The 18,042-nt window shown below is 51.8% G+C and overlaps 1 protein-coding gene across 4 annotated transcripts in view; it reads left to right on the forward strand.

The window, feature by feature from the left end:
* The window catches only part of NRG2 (neuregulin 2), a 187,515-nt gene that overhangs the window by 138,246 nt on the left and 31,227 nt on the right, over positions 1–18,042 (forward strand). For all 4 annotated transcript variants that reach the window (XR_015249619.1, XM_086702801.1, XM_025924119.2 and 1 more), the window contains exons 2-3: positions 11,188–11,359; positions 16,693–16,811. Coding sequence is in view for 3 of the 4 variants with exons in the window: in XM_086702801.1 (XP_086558927.1) it covers positions 11,188–11,359; positions 16,693–16,811 (291 nt within the window). In the remaining variant the exon portion in view is untranslated. The remainder of the gene's footprint in view (positions 1–11,187; positions 11,360–16,692; positions 16,812–18,042) is intronic.

The following is an 18,042-nucleotide window of genomic DNA, read 5'->3' on the forward strand; positions in this document are numbered from 1 at the left end:
GCAGAGGGCACAGAGACCGGCAGAATACAGAATAGACATATTTAGGGAGCAGCTGGTGATTTGATTTGCCTGGAATATGCAGTTCCTGAAGAGGAGTTGTAGGGGGGAAAGCAGAGAGGTGTGTATGGGAAGGGGGCCTATTCACTGACCCAGCAAGCTTCCCCCAAGGGCTCTGGCTGTTAGCCAGGGAAGGCAGGTGGCCTTTCTTCTACAGACATCGTGGAGCCAAGGGAGGTTTCTGAATGGAAGAGAGGCACATAGAGGTGAATCTGCCCCATGTTCACTGCCAGTGCATCGCTGTTGGGGGTAGAGGAAGCAGTATGACCTGAACCAGGCGGACAAGGGACGGTTAGGAGGGTAAAGAGGCTTGGTAGAAGGTGAATGGTCTTGACCTTTGGAGAGAGTCAAGAGTGACACAGTTGTCACAGATGACAAGGTGACTGAAAGAGGGAACCCAGGAGAAAGAGTGGTCTGAGAGAGATGATGGAGAAACTGATTTCCCACATGCTCTGAGCCAGTGACTAAATATCTAGGCAGTCATTCATTTTGGAGTGAATCCCTTCCAGCCGCGCCCCCCCGCCCTTAGCCTGGACCCCAAGGCCCACATCTGAGCCCTCCAAGACCCCAGAGTGCCTAGACCAGGCTCTGCATGCTTGTTGATGGATTTGCAGGGAAGGAGTCTGGGCCTCCAGCAACCTGGGCCCCCTACACCCACTGTGGTACCTGCATTTGGTGAGCACATGGGCCTGTACGTCTCTCCTATCGTGCCTGCTAAGACCTTCCCCCCTGAAATCCAATGTTTCTTGGAATTCCTTCATTTTTGTTTTATCTTAAAAATCCCCATCATATGTCTGTTTGCTTTAATACAAAGATGCTGCTTTTTCTTACTAACGATCTTGGCAGAGCCTTCAGAAAGAGGCCCTGAGATCATCCTGCGGCTTTGCATGTATCCCAGTTTGAGAAGCCCGTCTTGTCTAGCGTATAAGGTGCCTCCCCTTTCTCCACCCCCGCTACATTTCCTCATGACCCAGAACTTCAGAAACAACTTTCTCCAGCCAGGCTGAGGAGGTGGGAAGTGCAGGCCCGTCCTGAAGGGGGTAGGGGCTCTGGGATCTCCTCCTTGGCTCTCTCTCTGGGCTCTCTCTCTTGTGCAGCAGCTGCAGGCACTCCCCTCCGAGGGTTCTTCGGGGCTGGGCCCAAGACTTTGGCCCAGAGCCCAGTCTTCCCCAGTGGGGAGATTAAACAGAGTTTGGGCAAATGGTAAAGGCCTTCCAGGACTGTCATCTCTGCTTTGTCCACATTTCCACCCCCAGCAGCTGAAGGGGTGATAATGGTAAGAAGCCTTCCGTCCCTCCATAGAGAGCCTTCTTTTCCTCCATTCCTCTAACGTAGGCAGAAAGTGGTTTACAGATGAGTCAGCTGAGGCCCAGAGAGGCTAAACCACTTACCTAAGGGCCGAAGCTAGAAAATCAGGAGACGGGGACAAAGAGCTGAACTGCAGTGTCCCCAGCTGCCACTCTCTCCTCTGTTGCCGTGCTACTTCCTCTGTGCCTCATCCGTGTCAACTCTGGGTGGCTGTGGCCTGCACCCCAAGTACTGGTAAGAACCCAGGGAGACCGTGTATCTGTTCTGAGCACCATATGCTGTCCCGGAAATGGGCACCTCTGTCCTGTGAACCTGTGCTGTGTTCCCCAGACATAGGTGACATCCCTTCACTCCCCCATCACTGCTGCTCATATCCCCACATCTCAGCCCTGAGACTACCCTAGGGACTGCAGCCCATACCTGCCTGAATCCTCCAGGAGCTGAGCATCTCTGGCTCGGCAGGGCCCCAAGGAAGCCAGCGTTTCTGTCAGGGTGCCCAGCTCCTGGCAGAGGGGGCTGGGGTGGCCATACTGTTGGCCCTGGTGGTCAGACCCGGCCTGTTTATGCCCTACATTTGCACTGTATGGTTGGGTGTCGGTGGATGGGCACTCCTGGGTGGGCAGGAGAAGCTCTGAAGCAGGAACCGTTTCTGTTGGTATTGGAGCTTCCAGATTTTGTCTCCTCCTCCTTCTTCCTTTCGCCTTCCTCTGCACCCGCCCTCCTGGAACAGGGTCTGCCTCCCCTCCTAGCTCCCATCCCCAGCTAACCCTGGCCCTTCTTCTCTCCACCTTGTAGCTGAGGTGCCAGGCACCTGGCCTGTAGAGCTGAAGGCCTGATAGGGATGCAGGGAAATGGTCTTCTGGGAGGCTCTGCCTCCTGCCAGTCTCAGTCTCACCAGAGGCAGAATGCAGGAGCCATGTTGCCTTGCTCAAAACCCTATCTCTGATGCCGGGTGCCTGATATATCATAGAGATTGTTGGAGGTGGGTATTTGTTGGACGGGTGTGAGAATAGGGCAGGGCAGGCCCAGGCACCAGGCTGGGCCTGGTTGGCTGAGGGAATGTGGCTCAGGGAAAGCCAAGGGGCCCCAGCAGGGTGGACACTCCCTTTGGGAGGCCTGGCCTGTGAGTGTGAATGGCTCTTCTGCAGGCCATAGGGAGGATACCCGGCTGCCCGTTTCACAGAGTAGGCCCTCTGTGCCCACTTAAACCAGCTGTGCTTTCAGTGGGTCTTTTCTTTCTCATTTGAACTTGGAGTCTGTAATTAACCTCCAATAGGCTGCAGTCACTTTATGGGTAGGGGAAGGGTGGGGAGGGGGCCAGCCCGCAGCCCGCCAGCAGCATGGCAGTGGGAGACTTTGATGCCAGGCAGGCTGGCCGCATTGTCTCCAGGTGTTGCCCTGCAAAGGGGACTGCTCAGCCTTAGTCATGAGGTGAGGGTCATTAACCCTTTTAAGAGTCCGCTGTCCCTGCCGCCTTGTTACTAGGAGGGAGGCCGGGCCAGGTCCTCCCCGGCTGGGCTGCCTGGCCCTGTCCTGGGCGTCTGTCTTGCTCTCAGATCTCGGCGGGCTCCGCACCCACCGCCCACTGCCGAGAGGAATGAGGTCAAGCTGCTGGCAGCAGTGGTACCTCCTGGCCTCAGGGCTGGGATGTGTGAAAGGAGCTGCCCTGGTTGTTCTTGCTGTTGTTATCTTCAGTGAGATGCTTGGTGGGGATTCCCTCGCACACACATACAGGCCAGATGCCCTGGCTTGGCGTCAGGTGATGAGGAAGCAGAAGCCACCAGACACCCTGTGTGTGGCCCAGCTTGTGGCAACTGTGGAGATCCGTCTTAATGTTTGACAGGACCCATCCTCAAGGGAAATCTTTTCGTGGCAACCTGGGTCATCCTCGGGAGATCTTCCTCTTACTGTCCTAAAGCTGCCAAAGGAGACCTCCCCACATCCCCACTCCAGAGAGCACCGGTCCTGCTGCTTAGGTGGGCACTGTGCCAGGAGGAAGGGGGCTGGATGAAATAACCTCTCAAGAAGCATGGTAGCTCAGCAGAGAGGGCTTGGTTTGAGGAGGAGACGCTGCGGGAGGAAAAGGGAGGACTGCCATCACCAAGGGCCACCTAGGCCATCGGCTTGCTGTCTGCCCTTCCACGTGGGGGGAAGGAGCAGCCACAGGGAAGCAGGGTATCAGTGACAGTTTGGGGACCCCCTTCTTGTGCACCCAGATCTTCCTCTTTCTCCTACCCGATGTCTCTCATCTGCCCACTCTCTTACGTGCTGGGGGGGCCTTTGAGATCCCTTCTGTGGGGGGGGGGGACACAGACCCTTAGGACTGTGACACCTCCCTTTGGCTACAAAGTTGAATTTACAGAGCAGTTTATTGCAGTATTGTTAATATTACCAGAACATTCGAGACAACCCAATCAATTCATCTGAACAACGAGACATCATACAGCCATTAGAATCACTGAGGTTTATATTTCTAGATTTGGGAAAGTGTTTTTACAATATATTTACCAAACAGTAGGACATAAAACATTTTAGAAAAGTCTTGCAGGAGATATTTGAAAATGTCGATGGTGGTTTTTTCCCTGGAGGTAACTGAATGGATTTAGATGTGCTTTTCTTTCGCCTTACTTGTATCGTATAGTGTTTCTACAACAGAAATGTATTTCTTATGTAACAAAACAATAACAGAGAGGGACAAACTAAACTCCTTGAGGGGTAGGAGGGGTTACCCCTACGAAGCTAGATCATTTCTGTCTTGGACAAAGCACAGAACCTGGCACACAGTAGGCGCTCAGTAAACACAAGTCAGCTGAGTCAGGGGTGAGCGCCTGCCCACCAGGTAGCTCCAGCTCTTGCCCTGACAAATCCTACCCATCCCAAGAAGCCTGTTCCTTTGCTTGTTTTAGCTCAGGCCCCGACACATTCTTGGGACACAGTACCATGATCTCCATACCTCACACTAGCAATGTACTATGGGCCCTGGGCCATAACATAGACGCAGACAATACTGGACCCCATGCAGAGAGGGTGCCCGGGCAGGAGTCAGAGCTGGCCCGGTCATGTCTGAAGCCCCAAAAGCACTGCCTCCAGGTCTGAGGTGTGAACAGCCACATAGCCTTGTCCCACGTGTCCCCAGGGGTTGGTACTGGTTCCAAGGGCTGGAAACCACAGTGGGAGAAGCAATCGTGGCTCAGCAGAAGAATGACCTTAGAGAAGACTGGGTGGCTCTCTCAGTTAAGTGTCTCACTTCAGCTCAGGTCATGATCTTGCTGTTCAAGGGTTTGAGCCACACATCAGATTCTGTGCTGTCAGCACAGAGCCTGCTTCGGATCCTCTTGTCTCACAATCTCTCTGCCCCTCCCCTGCTCATGTTCTTCCTCTCTCAAAATAAATGAATAAACATTAAAAAAAAAAAAAAGAATGACCTTAAAATGTACAAAGTAAGATCAGGTCATTCCCTGACTTGTAAGCCTCTGATTTCTTCCCATCACATCTACAAAAACAAATCTGAGCCATCTCAGGGACATTGTCCATACTCCTCCCTATGGACTCGCGGGCTCTGGGCCCAGGAGTGAGGGAGCAGAGGTCCTCTGGCTATTGTTCCAAGTGCCACCTCAAGGGTCTTCTCTTTCCTGTCACCTGAGCCACTTCCCCTCCCCTCCAAGGAACTTGTCTGACACAAAAAATGCAGCCCATTCTCAGGGTCATGTTCCCTTTCAAAACACCATCTTTGGCTTCCAGAGAGCCATGAACTAAGATTTCTGTGAGCAGGGACCAGAACTAGACACTGTTAGAGAGGAGGCAAGGTTTGTAATATTTCAGATAAGTCTTGGAGGAACTGTTAATAAATGTAAAAGAAGACCCTTTGTAAAGAACATAGCATGATTCAAATGGATGGTTACTTTTATTTTGTCGTCCTTCAGGCCATTGCTGTCAAATAGGAATATAATGCAATCCAAATGTGTAATTTAAAATTTTCTAGAAGGCACATAAGAGGTAAAAAAACAAAAACAAAAACAAAAACAAATCCAGACTTCACACCTTAGCTCACATAGCCTCACATCGGTCACCGGGCCTACCTCTCCAGGCACCCCTCATGCTACCACCCTGCCTTCCAGAGTCTTCCAGCCACATGGGCCTCTTTTAGTCCTTGAACTCACTAAGCTCATTCCCACCTCCAGGACTTCATCCTGCTGCTTATTGGTGCCTCATAGTCCCTATTGATTATTTGCTGTTGTCTATCCTCCTCCTCACTAAAACTCAGGTTCCCTAAGAAGTAGGAATCTTATCTGTCTTGTGCACTGGTATCTATTCATGGCCCAGAACAGTGCCTGTCATATAGTAGGTTGAATGAATGAATGATTGAATGAATGAGGAACAAGTGACTAGATGGGGTTGTTCTGAAGTGAGTAGATGATCAAGAAGCAGCTATCAGGTCACACAGAATTCCCACTAGAGTGGACTCCTTGTGATCTGAAATGCAATCCTGGATTTTCCAGTGGTGCCAGGGAATGCCTTTGGAGCCCCCAGGTCCTAAGGCCCCCTAAATTGGAGTTATGCCTGCTGTTTCTGGAGTCAGTCTGAACATAACCACACCCTCCCCATCACCACCATTAGCAGTAGCCCCAGGCCCAGTGTGTACTATTGTGTTAGGACTCATGCTGGGAAACAAGGTAGTAGAGTGACCGCCATTTCCTCTCACCAGGTAACCCCCATCCGCACCATGGCTCACTGAAGGGTGGGGGAAGGCAGGAGGCCCCTTTGTCTCAGAACTGCAAGAAAGGTCAACATTCCCCATGCAGTGGGGGGAGGCACCTTGGAACTTGAGAAGAGCTCTCTGCATCCCCAGTTTATGAGAAGGAGGAGGAGAGTAGTTGGAGGTCACCAATTGACCAAGAGATTGTTAAATCACTAGGTGTCAACCTAACTTTAAAGGAAAGCCACCTGTGAAGATGTTTTTAGTTTGGCTCCAGTCACTGAGCTACATACTTACAAGATGTGCACTTTCCTTTATGTTATATAAAACTTTAAATATATATATTCGGGGGCACCAGGCTGGCTCAGTCAGTTAAGCATCCGACTCTTGACTTTGGCTCAGGTCCTGATCTCTCGGTTTGTGAGTTCGAGCCCTACATCGGGATCGGCACTGACAGAGCCTGCTTGGGACTCTCTCCCCCTCTCTCTTTGCCCCTCCGCTACTCTCTCTCTCTCTCTCAAAATAAATAAATATTAGGGGCGCCTGGGTGGCTCAGTCGGTTAAGCGGCCGACTTCGGCTCAGGTCATGATTTCGCGGTCCATGAGTTCGAGCCCCGCATCGGGCTCTGTGCTGACAGCTCAGAGCCTGGAGCCTGTTTCGGATTCTGTGTCACCCTCTCCTCTGACCCTCCCCCATTCATGCTCTGTCTCTCCCTGTCTCAAAAATAAATAAACGTTAAAATAAATAAAAGATAGATAGATAGATAGATAGATAGATAGATAGATAGATAGATTCACAACATCTAGGATATGTTCTAGGCACCTACATAATTGTTAAAGCTTCCTGTGTTTCTCAGTAGCATCTAAGGTTAAGAACTCTTGATAAGAAGTGACTAGGGACCCCAGAGCAAGTAGATGAAGGAGAGTGTGGTGTAGGCAAAGGGCAAGGATGCTGAGGCAGGACTTCAATCATACTTAGAATAATGATGTTCCAGAAAGTCCAACAGACTGATAGGTTGATACACACAAAACCTCTGGGTGTCAAAAACAAACAAACAAAAAACACACCAAACCAGCATTTAAAAATATAAGCAGCAGGTAATTGGGGAAAAAATTATAGCAAAAGGTTAATAGCCTTACTATTTATATAAAACTCTCACAGATCAAAAAGAAGATGAGCACCCATTAGAAAAACAGAGTACAGACATGAACAGGCAATTCAGCAATACAATGAGTCAATACATTTATAAAAAGTGGTCAGCCTCACCAGGAATCAAATAAATGCAAACTAAAACAACAAAGAGACGTTATCTTTTGCCTAGCTAATTGGCAAAGATTAAATACATGATAATACCTCATGTTAGTGAGGGTGTGGAAAAAACAGGCACTGTCATTCACTGGTGGGAGTGCAAATTGGTGCAACCTTTCCAGAAGGCAATTTGGCAATGTTTAAGGATGAGGAAGATCGCATACCCTTTTGATGCAGCAATTCCACTTTTAGAAAGATTGCCTTAGGAAATTATTGTGGATAGTAAGAAAGAAACAATAATAGCTAACCTTTGTTTCATGCTCTGTGCAAGCCTGGCTTTACATGCATGGTCTCATATGATCCTTACAGCTATCATCCCATGAGGTAGGAGCTGTTATTATCACCCGTATTTCATGGATACGAAAACCGAGGCACAAAAGGATTAGGTCAATAGCCTGAGGACACAAAGCTAAGAAGTAGCAAAGCCTGGATTTGAATCCAGGCGGTCTGAGTCAAGAGCCATCCCGCGTGTCCAGCCGTACACGCTGGGTGTGTACAAAGGATGAACACTGCGTGCGCTGGATGAACACACTGGATCCATATACTGAGTCAGGTTGCCAGGATGTTCCTCTGGGCCTGCTAATCCTGTGGGGGATGGGAGAAAACATGCTGCATACCCCAGGACAGGAATTGGTTGCATAAATGATGATACACCTACACCGGGATAGTATACAACCATGAAAAATGAGAAGATAATGTGTAAACAGTAGGGTTTGTATAAAATACCTGAAATGTCTCTGAAATGATATAAACAGAACTGATACAATTGGTTGCCTCCTGCAAAGACAATTGTGTGGCTGTGGAAAGAAGTTAGACGGTGACTTGTTTTTTGGTTTTATTTTAGAGAGAGAGAGAATGCAAGGTGGGGAGAGGGGGAGAGGGGTAGAGGGAGAAAGAATCCTTTTTTTTAATGTTTATTTAAAGAGAGAGAGGGGCGCCTGGGTGGCGCAGTCGGTTAAGCGTCCGACTTCAGCCAGGTCACGATCTCGCGGTCCGTGAGTTCGAGCCCCGCGTCGGGCTCTGGGCTGATGGCTCGGAGCCTGGGGCCTGTTTCCGATTCTGTGTCTCCCTCTCTCTCTGCCCCTCCCCCGTTCATGCTCTGTCTCTCTCTGTCCCAAAAATAAATAAACGTTGAAAAAAAAAAATTTTTTAAAGAGAGAGAGAGCAGGGAAGAGGCAGAGAGCAAGAGGGAGGAGAGAGTCCCAAGCAGGCTCCACACTGCCAGGCAGAGCCCGATACAGGATTCGAACCCATCAACCGTGAGATCATGACCCAAGCTGAAACCAAGAGTCAGATGCTTAACCGACTGACCCACCCAGGTGCTCCGGGAGAGAGGAGTCGTAAGCAGGCTCCACGCTCAGCATGGAGCCTGACCAATGTGGGCCTGGATCCCACAACACTGGCATCATGATCCAAGCCAAAATCAAGAGTCGGAGGCACAACCAACTGAGCCACCCACGTGCCCCAGAGGGAGACTTGTTTTTTAAACCATATACCCTTTTACACTTCTTGAATTTTGATTTATGTGAAGATATGAAAATATGTGTATATCTATAAATATATATACATGTAAGTTATGTTTAGAGCTATTCTGCATAACTTTATTTCCTTGAAATGCTACTGAGGGTTCTGAAAAAAAAGTTCTAAGACCCTTGGTTGGAGAATCATACCAAAGTCAGTGATGATACTTCTTTAACCGTGTTTCCCCACTTGTTCCCCAAACTGATTTGATCATGGAACTCTTTTCTTAAGTAATACCTATTATCATCCCTCTGGATATTCATGTCCTATAGAATTCAGTTTGGGAAATGCTATTATTAATAATTAATGCCAACGGGCGCCTGACTGGCTCAGTAGGAGCATGTAGCTCTTGATCTCAGGATGGGGAGTTCAAGCCCCACGTTGGGCGTGGAGCCTATTTAAAATAAATAAACAAACAGGGGCGCCTGGATGGCTCAGCTGGTTAAACATCTGACTCTTGATTTTGGCTCAGGTCATGACCTCACGGTTCGTGAGATTGAGACTCGCCTCTGGCTCTGCATCGACAGCACGGAGCCTGCTTGGGATTCTCTCTCTGCCCCTCCCCTGCTCGTGCTTTCTTTGTCTCAAAATAGATAAATAAACATGAAAATTTTTTTTAATAGACAAAGTATTACAAAATAATTAAGGCCAAGCTCAAAGGTCTTGTTTCATTAAATGAAAGAAACATGTTACTGACACTGACCCATTTGTTTACAACGCGTGTGTGTGTCGCTATACATTACTTCTGAGTACTAGGATGATGGATGATTGCTTCTTTTATCCATCTATATTGTTAAGTTTTCCAAAATGAACAAAATCATTTCACAAGCACTGTTTTTTGGGGTCTATGTTTATCGTTTTTGAGGCTTCAGGAGCCCTTTCTCTCTCTTCTCTCCCCGCTGGCATCTTCCCCCTGCCTCCAAGCAGCAGCTCAGAGGTAGGCTCAATGGGGGACCGCCAGGCCCCCTCAGGCACCTTCGTCCAGAGCCAGCCTAGACCATTCAGTCACCGGACAACTCCCTAGCCCCAGCAGACCATCGCTTCTGCTGTTGGAAGGATTTCAATGAGGTCCTCATTCTCCCAAAAGAGACACGGGCTGCAAAGCAGACACCAGGCTGCTACAAGCCTGACCTGTTGCAAACCCAAACACCTGGGCTCTGGTGCCAGCTCCGTGGCGGCCTGGCTGTGTGGCGTTGGTCAAGTTTCTTAACTTCTCTGAGTCTCATCTTCACCATCCATGTCGGCAATGACACTTGCCTTACAGAGCTCCGGGATCAAATGAGAGCATGCATGAAGGCATTGTGTAACGTGTGAAGGGCTGTCCCAGTGGAATTATTACCACAGCAGGGAGCACGGGCTTGCCCTTACCTTCCTGTGAACAGAGTACTTTTCCCTTTTTTTTTTTTTCTTCTTTTTTTGGTTTAGGTTGTTGAGGGGAAGGGGACAAGGAGATGAAGCATGGGAGAGTGGGCATGTGGAAACAGAATTATGTGTAAGAAAATTGGGAGAAGCCTCTAGTAGCTTGACATTTGCAGGCCTGCAGCACTAGGTGGGCCTGTGCCCACCAGTGTAGCTCCAAGCTTTATCACCCAGACAGCTGCTCCACTCGACCCATCCGAGTGAGCCCAGCCGCCGGACCGCATGGGATTCTCCTGAGCCACGATGCTGACTCTGCCTGGCCCACCTCCCTTCCTACCCGCTCTGACCCCTTAGCCTTCTTCAGCTCTTAGCTAAGTTAGCTCCTCCCCCAGCCTGGATTGGGGTCGCTCCCCTCAGTTTTTGTAACTTCGGGCCTCTGTGAACCATGCTGTGATGTTAATGCCAGGTTACAGCTCTCCTACCAGACTGAACTTCCTGAGGGCAGGAGCGGTGTCTGTCATCTTGGTCTGCCTGTGTCCTCTAGGCCAGCTTAGGCCTGGGGGTCTGGGACACCAGTTAGAGCCTGAGCACTGAAGTCAAGGGAACCTGGGTTTGAATCCCAGTTCACCTTGAGGAAGCGACGTCACCATTTTGAGCCGCAGTTTTCGCCATCCATAAAGGGGCTTTATCACTGCAGTGAGTTCATGGGGTTATTTTCATAAGCTAAGGTTTATAAAATTCCTAGTACCATTCCAGGCATGAAGGAAAGCCCATAGGTAGTAGCCACATTGACACCATGGCAGGCCCTCTGTGAACGCTTATCGAATTGAACTGGCAAATGACACCAGGAGGGGCGGCCCTTCCTGCACTGCTCACACTTGGCACTTGCCTGCCCCCTCTGCCACCAGTGCTCACCTCCCTGCCTTGTACCCCACAGCCACCCGGCCCAAGCTGAAGAAGATGAAGAGCCAGACGGGACAGGTGGGTGAGAAGCAATCACTGAAGTGTGAGGCAGCAGCGGGCAACCCTCAGCCCTCCTATCGCTGGTTCAAGGATGGCAAGGAGCTCAACCGCAGCCGTGACATTCGCATCAAGTACGGCAACGGCAGGTGAGAAAAAACACTCTGTCCACCCGGCTGCCCTCCATCCTCCCTGAAAAGGAGGGACCGGCCCTGGTCCCCCCTTCCTGGCCACACCCAATCTCTCCTTGCAGCTCTGGATTATGTTTGCCCAGTGTCGTGCAGGCTGTAGATGCTTAATGAATGTCTCTGGATGGATTATCAAACTCAGCTTTACCTGCGGAAGTCCCCTCTTGTCCCCAAAACTTCTCACAGGATCTGCCACAGTGTCCGAAAGCCCACATTTGGCCATCTTCAGGGAAAGACTGGTTCCAGGCTGCATCTGGGAGATCATGAGTGATGACCTCCACCTTTTTCTCTCCAACGCCAACCCTCTCACATCACCTCCCTTCTGAAAGCTTTCCCTCCACATCGCTGCCCCTCTCCCTCCTCCACTTCTTGCCCATCCCACTTCTCTCCACCATCATGGAGGGTCAGTTTCATGTCCACTGACTCCACCCTGTCGTCCTCCACACCTCTTTGCCTTCCTGGAATCTGCCTTGTAAATACACCCCCACTCTGCCTATGGCTGTGGCTCTTGAGAGACCTGGCAACCTCAGACCTCCCACGCCCCTTGCCTCCAGGCCCCTCTGCAGCCACTGGCATGGATGCCACCTGCTCTCTTGCCTCTGCAGCCCCCCTTCCTGGTCCTTCCGTGCCTCTGACCATTCTCTCAGTCACCATCAGGGCTGGAAGTTTCCTGTCGCGGGGGCTTCTCTCCTCTTCTCCCTCCCTCTCCACCTGTGGGTGATTTCACCCTCTCTGAGCTGATAACCCTGTGATGACTTTTTTTTTTATACCGGAGTTCCAGATCCACACTGCCAGCTGAACACTAGATCCCACCCCCAAGATATCCACAGACAGCTCTGATCCTGTATGCCCCAGTCTAGCCTCTCCCCCTTGCCCTCTCTGGCCCTGCCTCACCCTCCTGTGCTCTCCTCACAGCTGTCGTGGAAGTGGAGTGCCTGCTGCTTGGCACCACCCCCTCCAGCGGGAGACACCCTGCTCCCTGCCCTGCATGTTTCTTATCTGCTCTCCTGCCTCTGGCCTCTTGTCCTCCACGGTCCCACTCTTGGCCATCCCCACTTTTCCTGGGCCACAGGCCCGTTTGTGAGCTCATCTCTGTATCTAACATGTGCATATGGAACATCAGCCCTGTGCCAGGCACTCTACTCTGCCAGAGGCTGGACGTACACTGGCGATTGACCCAGACATGGTCCCCACCCTCACAGAGCCTCTAGTCTAGCTTCCAATACAGAATGTGGTGAAGGCCCCCACCCTTTTTTTCAGAGAAAAATGTGCCTTATCCACCCAGTTTTGCTTATAGTTTTAGAGGTCCACTGAGCCCTGTGACCCTGGCAGGGGATGACCTTTCTAACATGGACACATATCTGATCATTCACTCATTTGCTGGATAGATCTTGAGAGCCTGCTGTATGCCAGCCTCAACCCAGACCTCAGGACCCTTCCAACTTCTCTCTTCCTCACCTTTAAGTCACTGCCATGCTGCTCCCCAACTCCTCAGTGCTCCTGATCCCTGGTTTTTCCTTTCATGACCCTGGACTTGGACCCCAGCTATGCTGGCAGCTCCCCCCTCCCCCACCTTGTCCCTGGCAAAGTTCTCCAGGTCCAGATTAAATGTCATATCCTCTGGGACACCTCCCTGAACCCTCCAGGAAGCTCTCATGGTCTCTTCTCATGGTGCCTTGGACACCGTTCCATTCATTTTGGGGGTTCTCTTTCCCTCTAGCATGAGAGAGCCTCAGAGGCTGGATGCCACCCATATACACCCTTTTGCCCTGTACAGCCTGGCAGAGGACATCCGCATTGAGTGTTACATTGATGAGAATCTTGCAGAACTAGATGTCCTCTCCCGGGTTCAGGGCGACTCTAGGACTGGACAAGACACCCTTTGGGTTGACCTAGACTTTGAGCAAGTTACTGTCCTGGTTAAGCCTCACTTTTTTTTTTTTTCTTCAAGTTTATTTATTTTGAGAGAAAGAGAGTATGTGCATGCATTAGTGGGGGAGGGGAAGAGAAATTTGGAGAACATCTCAAGCAGGCTCTGCACTGTCAGGGGAGAGTCCGACACAGGACTCAAACCCACAAACTGAGATCATGACCTGAGCCAAAGTCAGACGCTTAACCAACTGAGTCACCCAGGCGCCCTAAGCCTCATCTGACAAATGGGTTACCCAGTCCAGAAAGAGTACGTGGTCAAGTCTTTCAGTCCTGGGTATTGGGGACCCCTAAGAGCCTGAAGTGTGCCTCCTGCCTTCTTTCTGTTAGGGCCCTGTCCCATTCGCTGCATTCCTGAAACTTCGCTCCACCCAACCTGCTCCTGGGCTCCCAGCAGCGAGTTGGCTGGGTAGAAGACGGGGAGCTGTGATGGAGAACTTCTGATTCCCTCACTGTGGCAAAGAGGCCTGCCACCTCCACACACACGCTTCACCTACCAGGGGGGCCAGGGACAGGAGCAGGAGTCTCCATTCTGGCAAAATCTCTCTTTCCTTCCACCCACACTACAGCTTGCTCTTTGGTCATCCTAGCACGCCATCTGCCAGGCCACAGTAGCTCTTGAAATGGCTCTTGGTTCTCAGAGGCCCCCTTCCCGGCGGGTGCTGGCTATCTCTAGGGCCGCCATGCTGAGGTGTCTCACCCAAGCCTTCCTGTGCCAGAAGAAAACCAGCCCCCCCAAGCCCTGGGCGCAGGTCCCTCCCCTGCAGAACCGCGTGTTCCCTTATTTATGAGGGGCAAGCTGGAACAGGCCCCTCAGGCAGGCAGCAGGAGGTAGGCACTGAGGAAATGTGCGGACGGGTGGAGGATGCGTTCCTGCCAGCAGAAAACTGGCTGAGGAAGGAGGGGAGGTGCACCCATCACAGGGGCAGGCCTGGGTCATTGTGGCGAGCGGGCACTGGGCACCAGGAAGGTGGGAGAGAATCTTGAATCCTCGGGGCTTCCTACGGGAGCTAGGAATGAGAAGAGAATGTAGTGGCCCCTGCTCCTCTAGGGCTAAGAGAACCATAGAGCCTATACCCTTTGGCTCTGACCCCAGGGTCTCTTATGCAAGTCTGGGCCCCCCTCCCTGGAACTGACGAGATCATCACACAGCTGATAAACTAAGGTGCCTGCAACCAGTAAACCTAGGGGTCATTGCTTCTGTCCACTTGCCTCTTTCCAGTTCCTCAAAGGAGAGGGCCTCTCCCTGAGCCCTGGACCTACACTTTCTGAAGGTCTCATATACCTTGTGTGGGAAGGCCTTCCTTCCATTTCCAGCTTTTATCCCTCCAGGTATCTGTGAACCTAACTCCACCTTTCTTTCCTGTTACATGGGATGTGGTGTAAAGGAAGCTCCTTTGAGTACAGCAGTGGGTGAGAAGGAGATTCTGGCTCTGTGCCCCCTATACCTTAACCCTGCGAGCCTCAGGTGGTCATCTGCGCTTCTCACCCAGTGTCAGGGAATTGCTGCTGGTGGCCAAGAAGTGAGAGAAGCCTGGTCCTGGGGCAGCTGGACTTTGTGGTATCTAATTAGGCTGCAGCCAGGAAGGAGATGCTGTTTTAGCCAGAGGGGCCTCCAGGGCTCTGTTTAATGAGGAGAACAAACTTGAATTGACAGAAGAGGTTTGGAGGCAGACACCAGGCCAAGGAGACAGAGACTGGCTTGAGCTGGGAAGGGTTGGAGGGATGGAGTTGCGGGGGCAGCCAGGCAGCTGTCGCCGAGACATCAGCGAGGATGTCACCACAGCAACAGGGCCTGCTGACCAGACAACCTCATGGACCCTCATTTGGAGGATCTTAGAGTGAGGTGATCTGAGAGGAGGCCCCCCCTGGAGGCAGAGGCGAGCCCAGGAAACGGGGAGCTCCAGAGTACAGCCCCAGTGACGATGGCGGTCCGTTTGCCGCCTCCTCTACCCAGGGCCCAGCCTCGCTCCCCTGTCCTTCCCCCAGCAGCTTTCGTGGCTCTGGTTTTCATCCCTGGGCTTAGGACAGTGACAGCTGTACTGCCCTACCTCCTGTTCCACCACCCCTCCAACACACAACACAGATTCTGGGAATCTGGTGTTTTAATTTGGGGCTAAAAAGAGGAAGAGGTTACATCATGTAAAGAAATTTTCATGCTACTTCTTGTTTCCCCCTGGGGGCCGGGCTGGGGTACTAGGCTTTATCCAGAGCTCGGATGGGCCCCTCAAGAGCACTGTGGCAGAGAGAGGGATGGGAGGTGTGAACAGACCCTGCAGAGCCCAAGTACCCTGGGGCAAGCGCAGAGAAACCCTGGGAAGGAAGGAGAGGTTTGGCAGGGTCTTCAGAAAGAAGAGGAGAACCGGGGCCTGGTGCCCTGGAGTCACACAGCACGGAGTCCCTGCCCAGGCCTGGCCCCACAACTCTCGGCATGCAGGGACTGGGTGAAAAGCCCTTCACAGAGGGGGCTAGCCCCAGCCTCGGGCTCTGGGAGATAGTCCATGAGCCACTGAGGGGCCCGTGTCCCACCAATTCCCGCTTTTCACCCACCTCTGCTTTCACCTTGCCAGGTGTTTTTGGACAAATCCAGAAGCCCCTCTAGGACTCAGTTTTCCCATCTGTACTGCCCTGTCCGCTTTCATGTTAGCCATGAGGGGCAAGTCAGGCCGTTAGGATTAGGATCTGTTTGTTCCCTTGACGTATCCAAAATTCAAGGACACAGAAGCTTTATTAAATTGACGAATGAATGAATGAATGAGTGAATGAAGCTAAAGCCCCTGGGAGAGGCCCCAGAGTACCCCTGGTGGCAGGGCTAATATGAAGACAGGGGAGCTACAGTTTGGGACCAGGAGGCTGGGCACAGTTACCATGGGAACCTGTTAGATCAAGGGCCTGCCCAGGTACCTGGGAACAGGTCTTCCATATCTAGAGTGACAGGCTGCCACTTCTAAGGGAAGGCTGAGGTAAATGGCAAGCCAGAGGCTGCCCTGTTTTGAGGGAAACACCGCGACTGGGGGAGGGACACCAAAAGGAGAGGAGAGAGGTAGCCATGTGACTTCCTTAGGAGACCCCACTTTTCTCCCCCACAAAAAGGGTACAAAGAAGGTCTGGCCCTAGAAAAGTGGACATGCGGGTTCATAGATTTAGAACATATGTGCAGCCACTAGCTCTTCCCTGTGTTCTCCTGAGCCCCTACGTCCCCCTCCAGCTCCGGGGACTCAGCATTCTACCTGGAACCCAGAATCTGCTTCCCACCCACCCTGCACAGCCACTGGGGCTGTATGGGAAGAGGTGACCGCTGGGAATCCACAGACAGCCAGGGCCTTGGCTCACATCTCTCCCCCTCTTATCCCCTCCCTAACCAGAAAGAACTCACGACTACAGTTCAACAAGGTGAAGGTGGAGGACGCTGGGGAGTATGTCTGCGAGGCTGAGAACATCCTGGGGAAGGACACGGTTCGGGGCCGGCTCCATGTCAACAGCGGTAGGTGGTCCCCCAACAAGGGGAGGGGTCCTGTGGGTGTTTGATGGGGCGGGCCAGTTGCCCCCAGCCCTCTGGAGGCCCGCACATGATCCATCTTGCACTTGATTCCCCTCCCCTCCTGCTGCTGCCCTATCAATCCCCGAGATCTGGGCCGATTCAGAGAAATGCAGTCCAAGCATAAATGTTTAGCTTTGTTATCTGGGCCTGGAAGAGCCGCCAGCTCTCATTTTAAATATCCTGAAAACTAAATATTTTGAAATCAAGAGGTGGGGGTGGGGAAAAGATATTTTTAGAAAGCAATTATGGGAGGCTGGGCTGCCAGGAGCGGGGCTCCGGGGAGAGGCAGGCCCCGGGCGTGTGGGAGCTGACTGCCTGTTGCTTTGCTGGGCACCCGAGTGCAGGCAGCCATCTTGGTGGGGGCCATGGCCAGGAGACTTGGGTGGATTGGCCCCTGCGGGCGGCCTCTTTTCAGGGACTGCAGACCCTTCTCCAACAGGTGGGCCTCTTCCTTAAAAACATACGCAGTCAGGGTGCCTGGGTGGCTCAGTCGGTTAAGTGTCCAACTTCAGCTCAGGTTCTGATCTCATGGTTCATGAGTTCAAGCCCCGTGTCAGGCTCTGAGCTGTTAGCTCAGAGCCTGGAGCCTGCTTCAGATTCTGTGTCTCCCTCTCTCTCTACCCCTTCCCCTCTCGCACTTTCTCAAAAATAAACGTTAAACAAAATTAAAAACATGCGAGTTCAGGAGCCCACAGCACCCAGGGCACCCTTAGCTTCCTGCCTCCACCATGGCAGCTACAGTGTCAGTGGGCAGACAACCTAGTTTCCCTTGACCGGAAAGTGGCCGGAGCTGCCTGTCCTTAGACCGCATGCTTCCACTCTAGCCCCGGGAACTAACTCCAAACCAGGAACTAACTCCAAACAGCTCGCTGTCTTCCCAGCACCACCCACACACTGGGCATATCACTTGGCTACCTGATTATTTGGGTTCGCTTCCAGGCCTGCCCCTGCCCATCTAATCCTGTATCTGCCTTCACCTGCCAGTACTTCCACTGGACAGGCCTCCAGTGCTCCCTAAACCCAGCATTATCAGGAGAACGTGGAATGTTCCTTGCCCTGAGACCCTTGGAGAAAAACCCGCTGCAGACCCTGCCTGCCCCATGTTGTAAGGGGTTCCCCTATTCTCCCAGGTTCTGAGGCTCCTTGTCCACTATATTGTATAGTTCCAGGTCTC

This window comes from Puma concolor, chromosome A1, assembly GCF_028749965.1.
Source record: "Puma concolor isolate L17-30 chromosome A1, mPumCon1.1.hap2, whole genome shotgun sequence".
Taxonomy (NCBI): domain Eukaryota; kingdom Metazoa; phylum Chordata; class Mammalia; order Carnivora; family Felidae; genus Puma; species Puma concolor.